This window comes from Cephus cinctus, unplaced genomic scaffold (assembly GCF_000341935.2).
Source record: "Cephus cinctus unplaced genomic scaffold, Ccin1 Ccin1_scaffold0020, whole genome shotgun sequence".
Lineage (NCBI taxonomy): Eukaryota > Metazoa > Arthropoda > Insecta > Hymenoptera > Cephidae > Cephus > Cephus cinctus.
The window spans coordinates 698,447-717,101 of record NW_014332768.1 but is presented as its reverse complement, the minus strand read 5'-3'; the positions used below and the strand labels follow the sequence as shown (position 1 = coordinate 717,101).

General features: G+C 40.9%; 1 protein-coding gene and 1 long non-coding RNA gene across 7 annotated transcripts in view; one reads left to right on the top strand and one right to left on the bottom strand.

Moving 5' to 3' along the window:
- The window catches only part of LOC112494097, an 18,776-nt gene extending 13,835 nt beyond the window's left edge, over positions 1 to 4,941 (top strand). The window contains exons 2-3 of the long non-coding RNA XR_003059229.1: positions 4,362 to 4,538; positions 4,608 to 4,941. This is a non-coding gene — a long non-coding RNA (uncharacterized LOC112494097). The remainder of the gene's footprint in view (positions 1 to 4,361; positions 4,539 to 4,607) is intronic.
- A 9,628-nt stretch (positions 4,942 to 14,569) lies between these two features.
- LOC107265585 (furin-like protease 2) overlaps positions 14,570 to 18,655 on the bottom strand; it is a 143,436-nt gene continuing 139,350 nt past the window's right edge. For 5 of the 6 annotated variants that reach the window (XM_015735181.2, XM_025083427.1, XM_015735190.2 and 2 more), the window contains 7 exons: positions 18,410 to 18,597; positions 18,025 to 18,273; positions 17,347 to 17,815; positions 17,038 to 17,237; positions 16,638 to 16,919; positions 16,339 to 16,544; positions 14,570 to 16,244 (listed from right to left, as the gene is read on the bottom strand). In XM_015735181.2, the coding sequence (XP_015590667.1) occupies positions 16,137 to 16,244; positions 16,339 to 16,544; positions 16,638 to 16,919; positions 17,038 to 17,237; positions 17,347 to 17,815; positions 18,025 to 18,273; positions 18,410 to 18,597 (1,702 nt within the window). In that variant the 3' untranslated portion in view covers positions 14,570 to 16,136. Of the gene's footprint in view, positions 16,245 to 16,331; positions 16,545 to 16,637; positions 16,920 to 17,037; positions 17,238 to 17,346; positions 17,816 to 18,024; positions 18,274 to 18,409; positions 18,598 to 18,655 lie in introns of all 6 variants that reach the window. The other variant, XM_025083419.1, reaches the window with a different exon arrangement.

Sequence of the window (18,655 nt, the reverse complement as noted above, 5' to 3'; positions counted from 1 at the left end):
TTAAAACAGTCTCAAAAAGTCCGGAAGCTTTTTTTTCCTTATTTCACGAAAAACTAAGAATCTTCACTGATCTCAGCAGCCACTAAAAGTATTTCCGACTCCTACCGGAAGTCCTCGCTGTTTGCCAAGATAAAACGGAAATCAATTAGGATTCCAAGCACGTAGCCAATAGGTTGACAACACTACCCTGGTATTCCGAGCTCTCGTTCTCACAGGGAACCATCCACTCGCTCTAACATCCTTTCCAGGGACTTGGCTTATTCGACTGACTCTCCCCAGCGGATGTGATTGCCCCAGTCATGCCAACTTTCACGACCCTGAATTCCATAGGGAATAGACGACGGTTTGGCCTAAACCGTCGATAGGTTATGTCGGACCGCGTCACACCCTGAGACTGTGGAATCGAGCTGGATCGATTTTCTATTACGATATATCGAATGTACTTGTGGGTTCAGAGACTACCTTAGCCTATGATAAAACTTTTATCCAGGACCAGACCGTTCATTTTATTCCTATATATTCGGAACGTCTTGAAGTTGCCGCGGAAGGGCGATCGCGAATTCATTGCCAAGTGGCGGAAGTGAAGTACGGAGCAAATTAACCCTCAAGCGAATGACGAGGGACGTTTTCTCTGTTTTACGAAATAATTAACGTCGTGGTAGTGCTAAAATAAAAATTTTTTCCCGCATTCAGATAATCGTTACGAAATATTATACCGAAGGGTGAGAAATTTAATTAACCTTGATATCGATTAAAATTATAAATTTCATATTAAAAATAATATATAATATTGATTGACGTGGATACTTGAGAAGAAGAATTTTTTTACCACCAAACTATTCGTGTAGTCTCTTAACGAAATTAAGAAATGGTCGCTCCTTATCCAGCAGCTCGTAGTCGGTTTGCTAGAATCGCGACAAGGGGAAGATACGAGGAAACGAGACTAGAGCGCCTTAATAGAGTCCTGTTAGCGAAGGTTTACGTGGGTACCCCAGTTCCTTCCTGTAAAGGGAACGTGTCCTTCCGAAGGATCGTGGGCTCCTTATTGTTTCGCTCGGTGGTATCCCGGGCTAATGACGAACCCTGAACTAACAGCCTTTGGAGTCACGAAATTTCACTGTATTCCTCTGCCAGTGTATTATATCTTACCGGAAGTTGCGTTATTTCCATTTACAAAGTACACCAATATATATATATATATATCGATCTACAGTTTCGCAATACCGTCGACCATCCCGTTGTTAAGCCACAGATGCTCATTTAAGAGGCTCACGTGACCTCGTAAACTTCTAGGTTATATTGTTGTCTTTATCCGTCCTAACCTCAAATGCCCCTACGTTTCCGTTTCGCGTCTCTTTACCCATACCGATTTCCGGGCAATCGGATTTTTATTTACGAACCGCTACCAGTTACGGACTCTTGTAAAAACTCCTATGCCAGCTTCTCGGGCTAAACCAAACCGACCGGAAAGCAAAGACCCCACGCCAATGGCAATGGCTTTCTACATGTAACCGTTGCGATCGTGTTTCATCCTATGGTCACTTCTTTCGAGGATTTTTCTTTTTCTTCTCCTTTCAGTTCTTCCCGTCTTTGTTCACCTCCCCTTTCGACTCCTATACCTTTATTCTTACATGCCATTTTCCATTTTCGGCTGAAAGGAATCCAGCTTGGCAAGACTGTACCATCACTTACACGTATATCTTCTGGGTAGGTTCGTACTAAGAGTTTTCTTATCGTCACTATTTATTTTTACCCCGGTCTCGCGCTGCTGATTTCACTCGCTCCCTTTTTCCCATCTTTATCGTCCCTCGCAACCCTTACCATTAAACCACCCCTCTTCCCTCTCGATCTCCCAATAGTCATCCGCACCAACTTGAAACTGATCCCGGATTTTCTCTATCGTCAAAAATAACGTAACCCATCGCACTTATTACCCCTACTGCTTTTCACTAGTTACACGATTTTCTCCATAGTCCGTCTAACGTAACTTCATCGATGCTGCAGTACGTTCTGTACAATAATAATAATAATAAAATTGACGAAAGGATCTACAAGTCATATATAGGACACTATTGAAACGTGCCAATTTTCACGTACAATCCTCGACTAATGAACTACCCTTCTATATATATCTATATATATCTATATATATATATATAGAATTCACTAAGGGAATTCACAGATAGCCGCCTCGCCATACGAATCGAAGTTTCCCAGGGAGACGTTGACAAGTTTAATACTTGTTTAGATACCAAGCGTCGATGCTTGTTAGGGATCCCAGTCCGTACCAACAGGTCAACCTATCTCAACCTATCTCTGAATTGAGATCCGATTAGCTTCTGCTGAGTTGAGCAAACAGTTTCGAATCGATAGCCTGGGCTCAAAGTACGGATATCTAAGGCAAACGACCTTCCCTACCGATAGCAATCTTCATCAGGCTGGATTTTTGGCTTCGCTGTAATAACCCAATAGACAACGTCATTTTTCGACTGCCTCTAATCGTGGCCGTGCGTTTGATTAATTCTTATCAAAAACCGATAAGACAATCACCGCCTATCCCACGCGCCATTCAACGTTAGCGGATAGTCATATATATATATATATATGCATACACGTGCATACGGGTACATTGCCGAATTTCCTGAATTCCAAAACTACCCGCGCACTGCTTTACGTTGCCGCGTGACTTGAATAATTCATGAATAGCGCTCGACGCGTAAACAGCTCGTCACGTATATTCACGTAATCGCTCATTTTATCCTCGTTTGCACTTTCGTGATTTTTTTTGTTTTTTTTTCTTGTTTTTTTTTTTTTTCCGTTCCATTTTCACTTATTGCATATCTATATCCCGTGCTCTCTGTCTCGCGTCACACAGCACCACGCGGAGCCTCATTGTCAACGAGGCCTGAATGACAATCTCGGTGACGCCGGTACGGCAGATTGAAGCAAAGTAATTTTCACGTCGGGACCGATTGCATTTTCCATTACGTTTCTATAGTACGTTCGTTTTCACGCTCGGATTACGCGCAACGGCCACCGGGAAAATGTTAAACGACCACAAACGTGGCTCTGGGTTACGTACTTCGCGGTTTTCATTACACCGAACAAAGACCTCGTGCATACTGCTTGTCGTCTAGGACATGTATATATATATATATATATACATATATATATACATATATATATATATTATACATACATATATATATTATACATACATATATATATATATATATATATGCACGAGCATAGGACTGTAATTGTCTGGATATCTAGGAGCAATAATAATAATACCAATAACACGCTCTCTTAACTTTATCAAGTAATTCAACGGCACCGAGTCTATGGGAAAATGTCTATGGGTAAAAAAAAAAACAGAGGGAGAAATTGGCTCGATGAAAGAATTTGAATAAGGGAAATACCTTAATGGTAAAATAATGGAATGAAGTAGGAAATTTTTTTTCTTTTGAAATTTGGCGAGGTCAACTCGTAAGGGCGTATTTGCTTTTTCTTTACTTTGCACGCGAAGTTATGGAGGGTGGGTAAAAGCTACCCCTACGTGGGACGTTGAAGTTTTCTTCTTTTTCCTAGAACCGAGTCTTGGATAATGATAATAATAATTTTGGGATTTTCGAGAAAAAAGAAAATAGTGACAGTAAGTTGAGTGAAGTGGCCGAAGTAGAAAATTGTGGAGAAGTACGAAGGGATGTAAAAGTGACATGGGTTGGTGGAGTTCTAATTAAGTATATATATGTAGCACTAGTGTGGGGGGGAGGGGGCTTAAGGGTTCCTTTTAAATGCAGGAACTGTAATTTTCTCATTAGGAAGGGGGGAGGGGGGGGCGGAGTCTGAGAGAACATTTGCCGCGCAAGTGATTTCGGCCATTGCTACTTGGTTCCGCCCGGGCAAATAATTGGCAGAGGTTTGAGATTTTTTTTTTTTTTTTCATTTTCTCGAAGCAAACCACGTAACCGTAAAATAACTAGTACGATATCAAATTTAGTTTGGCTAGTCGGTACCAACCTAGCAACAGCACAGTGTAAACGCAGGCCCCATTAATCTTGACTTTTAACCTCACGAGACCAGCCTCTTGTAGTGGACTGTATATGTACAGGCTTGTGGTTAAAGAAATATTTTATTTTTCTTTGCCTAGCAGAAGCCACCATCACTTTTTACCACCTTCGGCTTCTTTATCTTTAGCAAACCTCCCCTCGGCCTACCATCCCGCGCCCCTTGCAAGCCCTGCCCAGATGACCGCAGCAGATTCGCAGCTGGACGTGTCCCGCATACTTTGCCAACTTCAGCTGGCTCCGAGCTGAATAAATAAATTATTGAATAAACGATCTTTTCTGTACTTGCAGCCTCAAAAGTTTCGAATCGACAAACTTCTGGCGGCTGTTTGCACTCGGTCCTGAGGCCATTCAGCATCCCGAAGAGATCTGGACCTGCCGCCGAAATTCGTCATCTCGTACTTTACTGGTGATAAAAATCGCGTAGATGGAATTTTGATGCAAGATCAGCTGGATCCAGCATCTTCGGTTTTTATTTTTTTATTTGTGTCGTTAATTATTTTTATAAATTTTAATCGCGTTGGATTTTTTTTTTAGCTTAAATCCTTATTCACCGATACACTCGCACTTGGATCGTACCTCTTGGCGAAGTCCCGGAAGTCTAGGACGCCGCCCACGTGGTCTTATCGGTATCGTTGAGAAATGAGAGGGCGGATTGATAAGGAAGCCAATGGATACAGAGGGAGCAGAGATAAGGATGGAAGAGTAAGATTCGAATGAACAGGAAGGAGACTCTTGAAAAATGGCGAAACTGTGCGAAAAGGAAGTCTGCTTCGGAGGCCAACATAATTGGCTGGTTCTTGGATGACAAACAACCTGCTACTAGGACTGCTTTGCCTTCTATTTGTCACCGAGGAGAAGGTAGTTCAACTTCGGGAAAGATCAGGCAGGGCTGGTTAAGAGTATATATACAGGGTGTCCCAGAACTACTTTAACACCCGAAAGTTGGGTGATGGCTGGGGGTCCCCCGAGTACCCTCCCGCAAACCGTTTGCCAAAATTCGCAATAGTTGTTAAATGGGAAGCATTTAAGATGCACCAATCAGAATGAAGAATTTCCGCGGGTCGTGAAAGGTACTCGATGAGACGGCTGCACGAAGCTAAGGAGTTCGGCCAGTATCGGCAGTCTGTCAACGAAAACGCTTGGCGCTCGGATTAAGAAACAATTGCGAATCGCGCTATCTGGCTGTAGCAGTTAGCTTTTGCCTGCCACGACTATATCTCCCACCACGCAGACACGATCCGCTGAAATTCTTTATTCTGATTGCTGAACCTTAAATGCTTCCCATTTAAAAACTATTGCGAATTTTGGCAAACGGTTTGCGGGAGGTACTCGGGGGACCCCCAGCTATCACCCACTTTCGGGTGTTAAAGTAGTTCTGGGACACCCTGTATATATATATATATATATATATATTCGCAATGGAGGATGATCTATATCTTTGTCATGGAAACGTCGTACCGCCATTTTCTCTTCTCCCTTTTCTTTCTCGTCGGGTGTCACCAGATGGGATCAGCCGAGATCATAATCGAATATCGGACAGCGCGGATGGAAAATTGAAGGGCTTGTATAAATCTTGCATGAAAAAGCGCAGCCACTTTTTACAGCACCGGGAGAAAGGGTCGCGCAACCCCTTCGCGAAAAGCACGTTTGCTCGTTTCACACGTGTAGACCTATATATGGTCCCTGTGTTATCGCCGAGCACTCTGCATATTACTCAGTACGTTACTATTCCCATTCAAGCTGTTGTTACGACAGTTACTCTTTATTTTCATTTTTTGAATTTCACAACAAAAATTAACCGTAATTAAAAAAAAATATATATAGACCCTTGGTTCTCTTATATAATACATTTTTTCTTTCTCATTCAATTTATTAGTCAATCCTATTAATTTTTTTTATATGTACACAGTATACCATATTACGGTTATTCGTTATTTGCAAAATTATTGATCCAGATAATATTGTTTATATGCGCGAATTTTTTTAAGCTTTTGAGTGATTTTTTTTTTTTTTCTTTTTCATAATTATACTTTTCGACTGTTTTTAATTTAATTTCGCGAAATCAAGTACGTTTATAAATGAGTAGCCAACAGCGAAAGCTTTTCCCTGAGGGACGACGAAGGCTCGATTAGTCTGAGCTATAGTATTTGCTATACAGTAGAGAGTACAGTATAGTGTATGCACAGTACGGAATAATGTATAGTCAATATATATATACCTCTATAGGGGTGAAATAAGAAGCACACTCCCGTTACGTGTTTCGCGTAACTTTTTATTCGAATGAATCGAAAAGACTGCGCCAGTGGCGCCTCGGCGTTACGCGAATTCTATAAATCAGGATGCAAGCACGAGCTTCCTCTATATACGACAAACCGTGCATTTCAGCTTCTGTTTGCTAGAAAACTGGGCCACCGATTGCATCCCAGAGATACGCCTTAAGGCGCATTCACAACCAAGAACTATGTTCGTACGACCGAGCTACAGTTACCTGCAGTAACAATGGGATTAGCTATCAGCGTATATATATATATATATTAAAAGAAATTAAATTTTTATTAACGTTGAAATTCGTCATTGGACCAAATTTCATATATTTTATCAAATTCGATTAATTGCCTGCATAAATTTCCAGCGCATTTGACATTATTACTAAAAGCTTCGATTTTAAATTTCCCATTGATCGGTTTAGCAATGTGAATTGTATAAACAGTCGTTACGTTCAAGTACAATGATATATGAAAACTGACGATAAGTGAAAAATATTTTTTTTTTTGAAAATTTATTTTTCACATTTTTTTCACGTGTTCATACATTTAACAGTCAAGTGATGTGACTCTCATTTCTGACCTGTCGTTCTTCGAGATTTCGTGCGAGCGTCGCTCAAGACTTTGGAAACGCGCCAGAAATCCTCTTCGGACGAGGATTGCACTTTGCGATATTCCAAGTTCGATTGTCTCCTGTCGACGTCGAGTGTTCGTTCGGTCGACGAAAACTTTCGTACTAATCAAATACGATTAAGAGCCTTACGCGTCGTTATATATGACTCGCTAAAACGAAACAAAAGTTTAGCACAGACGTGTGTCAGACGGGCCGAGACAATGACGGGTAATTTGCGACATTGTAGAACGTTCGGAGAATCGTCAAGTCGGTAGATTCGTGGACGTTCGCGAAATTTCTGTGACTCATTGTGAAGTCGAGCGCGAATGAAGGATCGTCGGGAATACCGAGGGAAATCAGAACGCAGGGATAGTGAAAAATGAGGAAGAGACAGACGCTCGAATCGGCATATGCGAACAGTCTGGGTTCATAGTGTATTTTTGAAAATTGTCAAATTTCATTTTTCTTGCGAAATGTCGAAAGATATATATATATATATATATATATATATATATATATATATATATATGTAATATATGTACGTACGAGAGCATATGGTCTTTTTATTCCTCTTTCTCTCTTCTAAGGGGTCAGCATCCCTGAATCCTTCGCTTACCCTTTTGCCTACGGACACTCTACTCCCTGGGGATTCTATTTATTTGCAGATTCTGCCAACCCCTTGGAGAAAAACAGCAGTGTAAACGACACGTTTTATGCGAAGTGAGAACGGGGAGCGTATATGGGAAAATTACACGTGCGACACTGAAAATAATAATGAGTTTTTTTGTCATATGATAAATATTGCAAATAATGGCAATATTTATTTTGTACATGTATTTAGGGGGGAAAAAATATTTATTTCTGGATGAATTTTTGTACCGGGAGCTTTTGCTTTTTATCTTTGAGGATGGAGAGGAGCGCGAGATCCTTGGATGCTGGATACGAATAATCCTCTTCGGATAGTATATTTGTACTTGACACGAGAATTATGCTTATTTCCGGTCTATTATTCACGTTGGGCAAGCGTCATTATCAGGGATGAAAAGTTATGGTAGGCAAGTGGCACGTAATACAGGAAGTTTCATAGTTCAGCGTTGTGGAGGGAGCCGGAAATTCATTGAAGTATGAATTAAATTTTAATTAACATTTATTTTTCCTCATTAATATATTACGAAATATTTTGTATTCACGAGACTTGACTTTTTTTTCAAGTGTTTTTAATAATTTGTTTTTTTTTTCATTAGTTTATTTTAATTATATTTTATCGATTTTCTCGACCATTTCTGTGCCGAGTAATAATTGAATGTATTTCTCCAAATTTCTACAGTTTCATGCTGTAGTGTCGTATCTTACGTATAGCTTAGAAAAGCTTATTCGTCATTGAAATTTCTGATAAGGGGAAGAATATAGACGGGTATAAAGGGTTACTTAGAAAAGGGTGGAAGTTTGGAATTTGTGGGACCCTGAATAGAAAGGGATCAGCTCAGGGGACAGGGTCTGATAAAGGAGGTAGTAGACAAGGTAAGCATGTCATCCGTGTAAATTCCAAGTATCTCGGAACAGATTCAGAGAGTCTGTCATCGTAAAATAGACTAGGTCCAAGGATTCAGACTCGGATGATTAATAATTCAAATTCTTTATTCACGTAAACGACCACTTACGAGTATAGGATAAATATAATTTTTCAAAAAATTTTATAAAAATTTCTACAAAATCATACATTTGGAAAATCCGAATCAAAAACATGGGTCGGTCACTTATTTCTGTGCTACCTCGTGGTTACGTTAGATCGTCCACATTGAGTCGACCACAAGCAAGATCAGCCATAGCGGAAACTTTCTTGCGACTTGGCATGGACCCTGAATCTGAATGAACTGGAAGTAGTCTCTTTCGACCAATGTCCCCATCCGACTCCACCTTGTCAACGTAGCAACCCAGACCCAGAGAATGCACTCGTGGACCCATCTACCCTAAGGAAGGCTAAGACCCAGCTCTCGCCGTGGCTACAGGACGTGATCATAGAAACCCAACTTACAGGGTTCCACATCTCGAAGTCTCAGGAAACGAACCCAGTCCATCTGACCAGGTCTCTGCACCCTCGACCCCCGTTCGTGCTCTTTGGGTACCGACCGACTTATCACCACCTCAGCCGGCAACCCTTTCTGCGTCACTTCATCGTGAAACGATGGACCCAAGATCTTGCTATACTTTTCCATAGTATCCAGCAAGTTACCCCGGTGACTCCATCCTTGTCGAATACCCGGGTCTCTTGTCAGGGGTTATCAGTCTGAATCTTCTCTCTCCCGCGCCTTAAGCTCAGTCCTTACTGAGCTTGCTGCCGCGACACCTGATAACTGATTGACCACTATTTTCCTTTTCTTCTAACCCCTTTCGCGAACGATTTAGCTTCTTTTTCTGGCCCTGATAAAAAAAATCAATATATTCGCCTGGCAACGAAAATATTTCCAACCCTTCGATGGAATCAACCGTAACAAAAAATTTTATTATTTTAAAATTTTATTATATTTTAAAAATTTGAAACAAGTCGATACCAGAGACTCCCTGACGCGAAGACTAGTAGTTGGTCCATAAAGAGCAGCATCCGCAATCATCATCTGATGAACCATTCAACATAGACGACGAAGGTAAGAGCACTGCTACGCGATTAACTATTTTAACTTGAACGAATTTCGGATCGATGTTCAATTTTTTGGATTGAAAAAAAAAATCAACGTCGAGATGCATTACACATTTTTTCTTCATATCGCAAAATTCAAGTTAGTAGCCATTGCGCGAATAAATGTTGGCTAAAGTTTAATGGGATTAATTGAAATTTTATTCAAATTTTTTTGGTCTGATTTATTGCCCAGTTTGGTAATTCAATGCCAGACGGATATATGGCTTTTATATTTTTCTGATTCACTGCCGGATGACATATTTAATTGACGAATGGAATATGGCCCATTTACATGAATTTATCGTTGACCAATGAAAATTGTTGTGTTCACAAATCTCGATGATATTTTACCTTCTCTGTATATGCCGAATTCATTTCTCTGAAGGTTGGTACTTACTGTTGTAACTTTACCAGAAGTGCTTAAGTACTTGAGTGCCATTAGGTATGTGTTCCAAAACTCGAGGAATTCTTGTCATAGTGTCTTATACTACATGGTTGAATATATTATGTATGCAGGCTGGAATGGAGCCACATGTGTTTGCTAGTTTCTCTTGAATAATTGTTCGAGCAAGGAAAGATTGCGGTTCTGTGTCATTAATCTTTAAACAGTATCGCCAGTCCGGATTGAAGTGAGCTGGATGTAAATAAAAATTTTGTGTGACTTAACGTAATTTCTATTTAACAGTCAGATTGTAATTTAAGGTTACGATTTTGAATAATGACCAAAGGTGATAATTCGGTATTCAATATTTTGATAATTAAATTAAATCTAACAAACCTATCGAATTATTACGATATTTTGATTGGCGGTTACGTGAAAATCCTAAACAATACAAACTTTACAGAAACTCGTACGGATTCTCATGAAAATATTTGGCCAAGTTCAAAATTATTCAAATACGCCAATCGAAGGTTAATCGGAAACTGGAAAAAAAAAATTAGCAATTTTTATTATCCCAAAATTAAAAAATCATCTTTTCCCTTTTTTCGTCAGTTTCAAAAAATCGTTACGGGGAGCAGTGTCTGGATTATGATAAATCGGTACTATTCATGAACAAAAAATTGTTGACGATCGAAGTTCCAAGATGGCCGTCCCACTTCCAATAACAGGCCTTTTCAAAAATTTTCATACGAACCGCTAAATAAATTTTTCTTCAAATACCTAAGTATTCAACTTCTTCGTCAGTCCCGAAAATGTTTTTTTTTAAATATATTTTTAGAAAATGAAAAAAAAAATATACGCATAACCAGTAACGAACAAAGCAGACTCATATCGCGCGTATTATTCTGCATTTTCTCAAGAGCCAACATTTTTCCCTCCTTTTGTATTCGTTCTTCTATCCATTCATTCATCCGCCTATCCAACTATCCGTACCACTGTCTATCCGCCCACCAAACCTACCAACCATCGATCAGCCATCCATCCATCCACCGAGCCCATCCATGCGTCCATCCATTAACGAAGGAACGACGGTATTCAGCAGACCTCTCCTATAAATTAGGCTAGTCAGGAATTTCTTTAGCGCGAACGACTAGTAAAAAATAAATTACGACTATCCTTGAGGTAAAAAAAAAACAACAAAATCTCATTACAACAAATTCTGACGAGCCGTTGTAAATAAGTCCTGAACATTAAATAACAATTTATTTGAATCCTTATCCAGCCAGTCCCTTGTTCAGAGTGGAGGAAAAATTCATTCCCCTTCCAGATTTCCTTTGTCTTTATTCCCAACCCTCCGTACCATCCTACACATCGCGTAGGGGTATCCGATTATATTGCATTCTCGTGCAAAAAAAAAGGCAAGCAATAAACAAGCCTTCCATTGACGTTGGTAGTCTCAAGAAATAAAAGTGACGTAGAGAGTAGCGAGGAAATGTAGCGAACAATAATACTTTCATTGCGTCATAAATGCCAATGAGAAAACTAGTAGGAAATCCACTTGGCCGTTATAAAATATTCGTAGCTCGCGTTAACAATTCAAGGAGAGAAATACCTGAGATACAATTTTCATCGACTTATTCGAATCAATGAGACGTTCCTGCTCGACGCACAGTCATTTCCGTTCGCTCCAGTAATTACGAGATCGAAAATAACCGAAGGAATTAGTCGAGCGTGTTAATTAGTCTGCGCTTGATATATGCATATATATCGATATATACATATATATATATATTTACATACCTAGAGAAATGCCATAACAGAAATAATCTCGTCGTGAAAGTTTCACAGTGGCGTCGACGTACTTGTATATCACGACGATGAACGGCAGTATGAATTGGCTCGTTAACGTTATGGAACTTCCATGTCCGAACTTTGTCCTCATCCGGCAACTGGGATATTCTATTGTGATGACCGGAGTGTCGCAGCGCTCGAGCATCTCTGGTGTAGGATATACGTGTACACGGTATTTATACTGGCATTGTCACTTAACGAAATTATAACGAATTACCACTAGTTTCAATAGCGTTAATAATAATGACACGACAATTACTTTTCATGACGCGATAAAGAAGAATTTAAATTTTCCCGCGTAAAAGATTCGTTTGTCCATGGAATGTCCCAGCCTTGCGAAAAGAATAAACCGACCGAAGACTGTAATTGTAATAAATTTAATGGGATAAAAATAATTGTGTTAATAATAATAATAAAAAAAAATGTATACTATTCTCACAGAAGGGTAGCATCCGGATGAAAATACGTTTAGGCTATATCACTTTTTGAATTTGAATGTTTCTCCCGCCTAAGTTGAAATTTATTCAATGGAGATGTCGCCACTGTCTCATAGGTTACGTCGCTAGAGGACTGACTCGTTGTGTAGTATAGAGATGACAGACAACTGCGAAATTCGCCGGGAGCATTCATCACGACACTGTTAGGCCCAAGAAAAGTCTTTCCCGAGCACATCAATCTCGTGCCACTTCTTTTTCTTTTTTTTTTCTTTCTTTCGCGGCGCTCTGAATCGGCGCCGAATAAAAATATGGTTCGGAACTCCGTGCGATGAAATATTCAGCCTCGCGAACATTAGTCACCTCGCTGGAGAAAGTAATGGGTATATTCGACCATACATACGAACCTACCCAATGGGCTACCTAGACCTGGGAAGGCTTTGCCGAAACCGTTTGGAACAGAATGTTGCGAACGGCCGAATGGATGGTGCGGACTGAGCTTAACTACGAAATGGATTGTCGCCATTTAAAATACAGCCAGTAAAAAATGGCCGCGGGTTACGAATTAGTCTAGGAATTTTAGGAGGGCGAGTAAACGCTACCGAAAAATAAATGTAAGCTAAATGAACATAACCTAACATTCGCTAAGAATTTTCATTAGCTGCGGATTAATTTATCGATTTTCTTTTTAACTATCATTCGAGTTGAATCAAACACGTTATTTCATTCTGTTGTGTGCTTCTCTTGGTGAGGAAAATTTTTCTATTCTTTCTACTCGGGGCGGGTTTATGTGGAAAGTCTAAGGATGGGTAGAGAAGCATGAGATGATTTGAGTGCACTTCTGTTTATATATATACACACCCATGTATAAAGGGGCTACGTATCTGCGTATATAACATACTTATTGCATAGGACGCGTGCGAAAGACATGGACTGCGGAAAATAGTAAAATTACAAATGGCCAGCATAGTAGTACCTAGAACTACTACATATTACACTGGAGACTGGATATTTCAGTACTATAGTGGTAAGATGGCGGGTGCTAACTTATGGCCGGTAATGCACGCCATACCGAGCCAGTCACTACGAACGAATTCACGCCATTACTCCTGCGGGCTTTCCTATTCGGAAATTGCAAGGAAGAAATAATGTTGCTAGGTTCAGAGGATTTTACATGAATGAGATGTTATTGAATACCCATATATATATATATATATATATATATATATATATATATATATATATATATATATATATATATATATATATATATGTACACATAATATATAAACAGTCGTGTAATCAAATCCTGTAGGTATATACTGTTTCGTATTTTCGTTGACGTCAGTACGATTCTTTTGATTTTTCTTATCAAAGACGTATCTGTCAAAAAATAAGATATTCGCTTTGATTTTTTCCACGTAAATAATTTCAGGCTGAGCTTTCAGGAAAATTGCGCCCTTATACCTCAAGCGTTACGTAGCCGGTAATATTTACTACTCGTGTTTCACAAAACTGCTCCAGCAGCGCGATGATCCATTTTTTTCTCTTTCTAATAATCAGTCATGCAAATTGGGCTTATCGTTAACAATGAAAGATTTTGTATATTCGTTATTTATTGTTGGATAAAGGAAGTAACGATACTCTCTGTTATATCGTATCAGAATATATAAATATATTGCGATTTTGAAAAAAAGAAAAAAAATTTATTCGAAATTCGATATGCCATTTCTGTTGGATAAAACGAGATGAAAATTTCAAAAACAACCTTACGGATTTATATTAATCTCGTTTCTCTACTTACACTATGGTGAAGCAGTATAGTCGGAGAGTTAGGATGATGGAATAATGGTCGTGGTATAAATATGAAAAATGGTGAGTGAAAGTGAAAGTAGAGGCTTACTTATTCGGACGTATGAGAAACATGCCTTAAGGATTAACTTTATCATCGCTGAAGTCTGGGGATACTCTGGGTAAGAGTCTGGCTAGTTAAGTCTGACGAATGAATCTCACTTGGAGGGAACCCTCGTTTGGTATACAGGGTAGGGATTTGTATTCCGGATGTCCAGACGTGAGAGAGAGAGAGAGAGAGAGAGGGGAGGGAGAGGGAGAGAGTCCTTATTAGAGATTACTTAATTTCGGTCGTGACCCACGTTCGTTTTAATTAGATAAGCGGAAATTAAAGAGTTATTAGAAAATTAAATATTATACTTACCTGTTGGTAACGGGGGTTAATAAATGACGTGGAAGGGATATAATTAATAATTAAAGCGTGTTTAATAAATGAAAATAAATGAATGATTATTAAAGATTTGACAATTCATTTATATTATATATTTATAATTGTGTTCATCATAAAAGTACAATAATAGCGTTATATCAAATCATGAGGAGAAATTCGATATTCACAATCGTGCATGCCTTTTCGAGAATATTGATAATACGGGTCTTTTCGTTGGTTCGTTTCCGCACGTTTAAGCGCTTGCCCTCATAATTATCCGGGGACAAGTCGCTCTAATTGAAATATGTATACATGAAACGTCAATCGCGTAAAAAACGCGCTCCTAATATCGTTCGAGTAAGTAACAATGTAGAAAGTGAGCATACCAAACATAAACGCATAGACAATGAAATAATAACAAATAATTACAAAACGCAACGGCGGCTATCGGGATCAAGTGCAGAATTGGTGCAACAATTCGAATAGCTGGGACATATGAAATTCGCGATACAACTGAACTACGAACATTGCAAAAGCTTCGTTCTCTTGGATCTTGGGCTCTTTCACTTTCTTTGATTTCTATTAATTAATTATTTATTCCTTCGCTAATCTGCCAATTCGCATATTTCTTCGTTAAAGGCAAATCTTCTCCGCTACGAAGACTACTCCCTTATCTTCTTTCTATTACCTTCACTTCTTGTCCCCAATTCTTCGTTTACCCTTTACAAATATACAATGAGAGCAAAATAATTGGATAATCGGTAACGCAGCTGCATTCTCTAATCGTGTGTCTCCGTGGATAAATATCATCGTCTTCGGCCATTACGAATTAATGTTTTCTCTTAATTTTATCTCTTGTCCTTTGTCTCGTCATCCACTCTTGCGTTAGTCTTTCGCGCGACTCTTCGGCATCTCATCGACAACGATTGAAAAGTGACGAATTTTCGTGGGCTTTCAGGCTGTCTGGTAGGTTCGTTCGAGTGAGGGAGGAAAGACGTATAATGCCGAGATGGGTGAAGGGGATGGTAACTGAAGGGAATAAACTAATCAGGCACTTTACAACATTATCTCACTCAATCGACAATTCGTGTCCTTGTAATTATTTTTTTTTTCTTAATTTTTCTTCAACTTCACACCTTCATACTCGGCCTTGTATTCGCACTCGCATCACGCGTTCGCATTCAAGGGCAACGGGAACCGGCAATGCACGCACCCGTTCATAATTGTTCCTAGCTAGAGTTACGCTGTACAAACACCTCGACGTCTGAGGGTCTACTTGGTACCTTGGACGACATCACTTTTGCACTCACGCGCACACGCACTCACGCACGCACGTACATATATTACGCAACGGCACCTTCTGTACATACAGACGTAACCACACGCGAATATACGGATTCAATGTCCTCTCGCGAGTTCGTAATACGCAATTTTTTAAAACCACCGGTCGGAAGAGACTTCCTTCCTTATCAAATTTTTCAATCCCTTTGCAAGGAACCCATCGACACCGCTTCTGGATCTGATATTCCTGCGACGAGTTGCATTCCTGATTTATTCAAGACTTTCCGAAGGACTTCTTGCCGAAGACCTCCCATGAGTGAGTGCACTGGGAGCAATGCGCCTAGGTCATCAGTTGGGTGGTGTCGTCTGCTTCGAACTCATCCACGGGTTCCACCCTGAGGGCCAGTTGCTTGTAACCCATCGTCGCTTCCTTTCGCCTGGACATGGCCTGGAAGCAAAAACGTAGCTGGTAACTCAGTTGTAAAAGATTGGACTATGGGCGAACTTTCTAGAGTCAAGGACGTAGGAAATCTACAGCAAACCTGAAGAGCAACGAATATCGCAGCGAAAAGTGCGATGGATGCAAAGCAAATGGCCACAGCAAGAGCCGTCGCCGTGGTCACAGCCACGTAGGCCGAGTCCTCCCTCCTGGCGAAGATCTGCGTCACCTCGGGGATCATCTCCTCCGGAGAAAATTCAGTTCCAGGTACTCGTCTCTTACCAGCCGGTGAGCTGTTCCTACAGCCACCTGCGTATCACGTCAATAACGTCAAGACTCTATAATGGCGCCATGTAATATGTCGTGCCAGTAAAGAGATATTTGATATTATGAAATACGTACCGGTTTCAGGATCACAAAGGCAGCACTCCTCTGACTCTGAGCTCTTTTCAGCTCCCGCGCAACAAGGAACGCATTGATTGTTCAGCTTGTCTAGATGCAGGGGTAGTGTACAGGCGGTGCAACTGAATTTACCCGGACCTGAACACCTGCGGCAGTCTGCATGGCAGTCTTTACAGAGCTGGGTCAAAGGATCGTAATATTGGGCTCCTAGGCATTCCATGCACAAGCCTCCTTCGAGCATAGAATGAGCCGGACAGGATGTGCACTCGAGAGGACCTTCGCCTGGATTACAAGAGACAGACAGATTACGTGAGTACCCCTGAGAGCCAGTCCTTAAGACAGGTTCTCATCTTACATGAGAACCTCCAGAAATTACACCTAGACATAAATGAAAACGAACCCTTGCACGTTCTGCAATAGTGATGGCACTTCTGACATCCAAACGTTGAATTAAAGAAACCTTCGGGACACTCGGGATGACATTCACCAGCTGCCAATTGCCATCCCTTTGGACACGTCACGCATTGATCCCTTCGAGGTCCTGAACACGTTTTACACGACAGGTAACACTTGGCGCACTGACCTCTATCGCTGTAGTATCTTGAGAGAAAAAGAAATATGTATTTTTCAATTTTCTATTCAACCCATGCGAACGACTGACGTCTGATTGGAATCTTCAAAGGCGTACAGCTGTACTCGATCGACCTACCCTTGCGCGCACGAAGACCTGCACTCGCCACTCTGCAACTGCAAGCCTTCCTGACACGTGGTGCAATTTAACCTGGACACGCAGGTCTTGCAGGTGTGAAGACAAGGGGCGCAAATGGGCCTCGAGGATCGAACCACGGAATAGAACCCGTCGCCGCACTGAGCTACGCATTTACGGCCCTGAAGAAGCAACGGACTCTGACAGGATATGCAAAATTCTTCCGTAGGACCAGCGCAGGTCTCGCAGGTAGAGTGACAGGGTCTGCAGTGCCCGTCCTCGAAATATTCCGAGCTGTCACATCGCGCTCGAGTCTCCGGAGCGCATAAGCCCTTCTTATTCAAGCTCCATCCCTCGATGCAGCTCGTGCAGCTGGACGTGGCGCAAGTGGCGCATCCTGGAGGACAGGGTACGCACTCGCGACGCTTTTTGTCCGCGCTGTATCCTGCGGGGCAGGAACTACGACAGCTTCCTAAAAGGATATCATGATCAAAAGTTTTTCTTGGTTGGAGCATTGCCAGGATATATCCAGTCAGTAGTGTCCAAGCCATTTGTTATCTGTCATTAGATAAGTACTAGCCCCTGAGTTTTCATTGGCTGAAGACTCATTTAATCGACTACTCCTGCCTCCCTGGCTTCTGTTACTCGTATGTGGGCTCGTAAACCTATCCTGATAGTTACCGTCCAACGAGAATAATCCTGGTCTACAGCTGATGCACTGGTTGTCGCTGGTGCCGTTACAAGTCTCACATGTTGAATGACACGGGGCACAGTTATAGTCCTGCGTCTCGTACGTGTATAAAGGACACGCTGCGTAGCACTTATTCTCGTGCATCACCAGGTGATGTTCGCAACTTGTGCAGCGATCCGGTCGATCCTGACAGCTGGCGCAGTTGGCCTCGCACGGTACGCAGGTATTGTTCTCTATATCTGTATTGGATCATTAAAGTGAGCTGTGAATTAAAGATGCGTCAGGATACGCAACCCTATATATTTTTTTTTCAAGTTTAATTAACGATATATGTTTTCATGATGGGTCAAAAATAATATTCATATATTAACGTACTCTCGTAATAGCCTTCAAGACATTGCTGAAGACACACAGCCAGATCGGTCACTCTCAAATGAGCTGGAGCACACGACAGGCAAGAATCCTGACCTGCCCCGGCACAGGTCTCGCACGATTCATGACACGGCCAACATACGCCACCCTGGTTAGGAAAACTTCTCGGCGGACAGCGACTTACGCACATGCTACATTTTAAGGGTGGAATGAATATAATTATACGTTGTAAATCTAAAAACGTCAGAT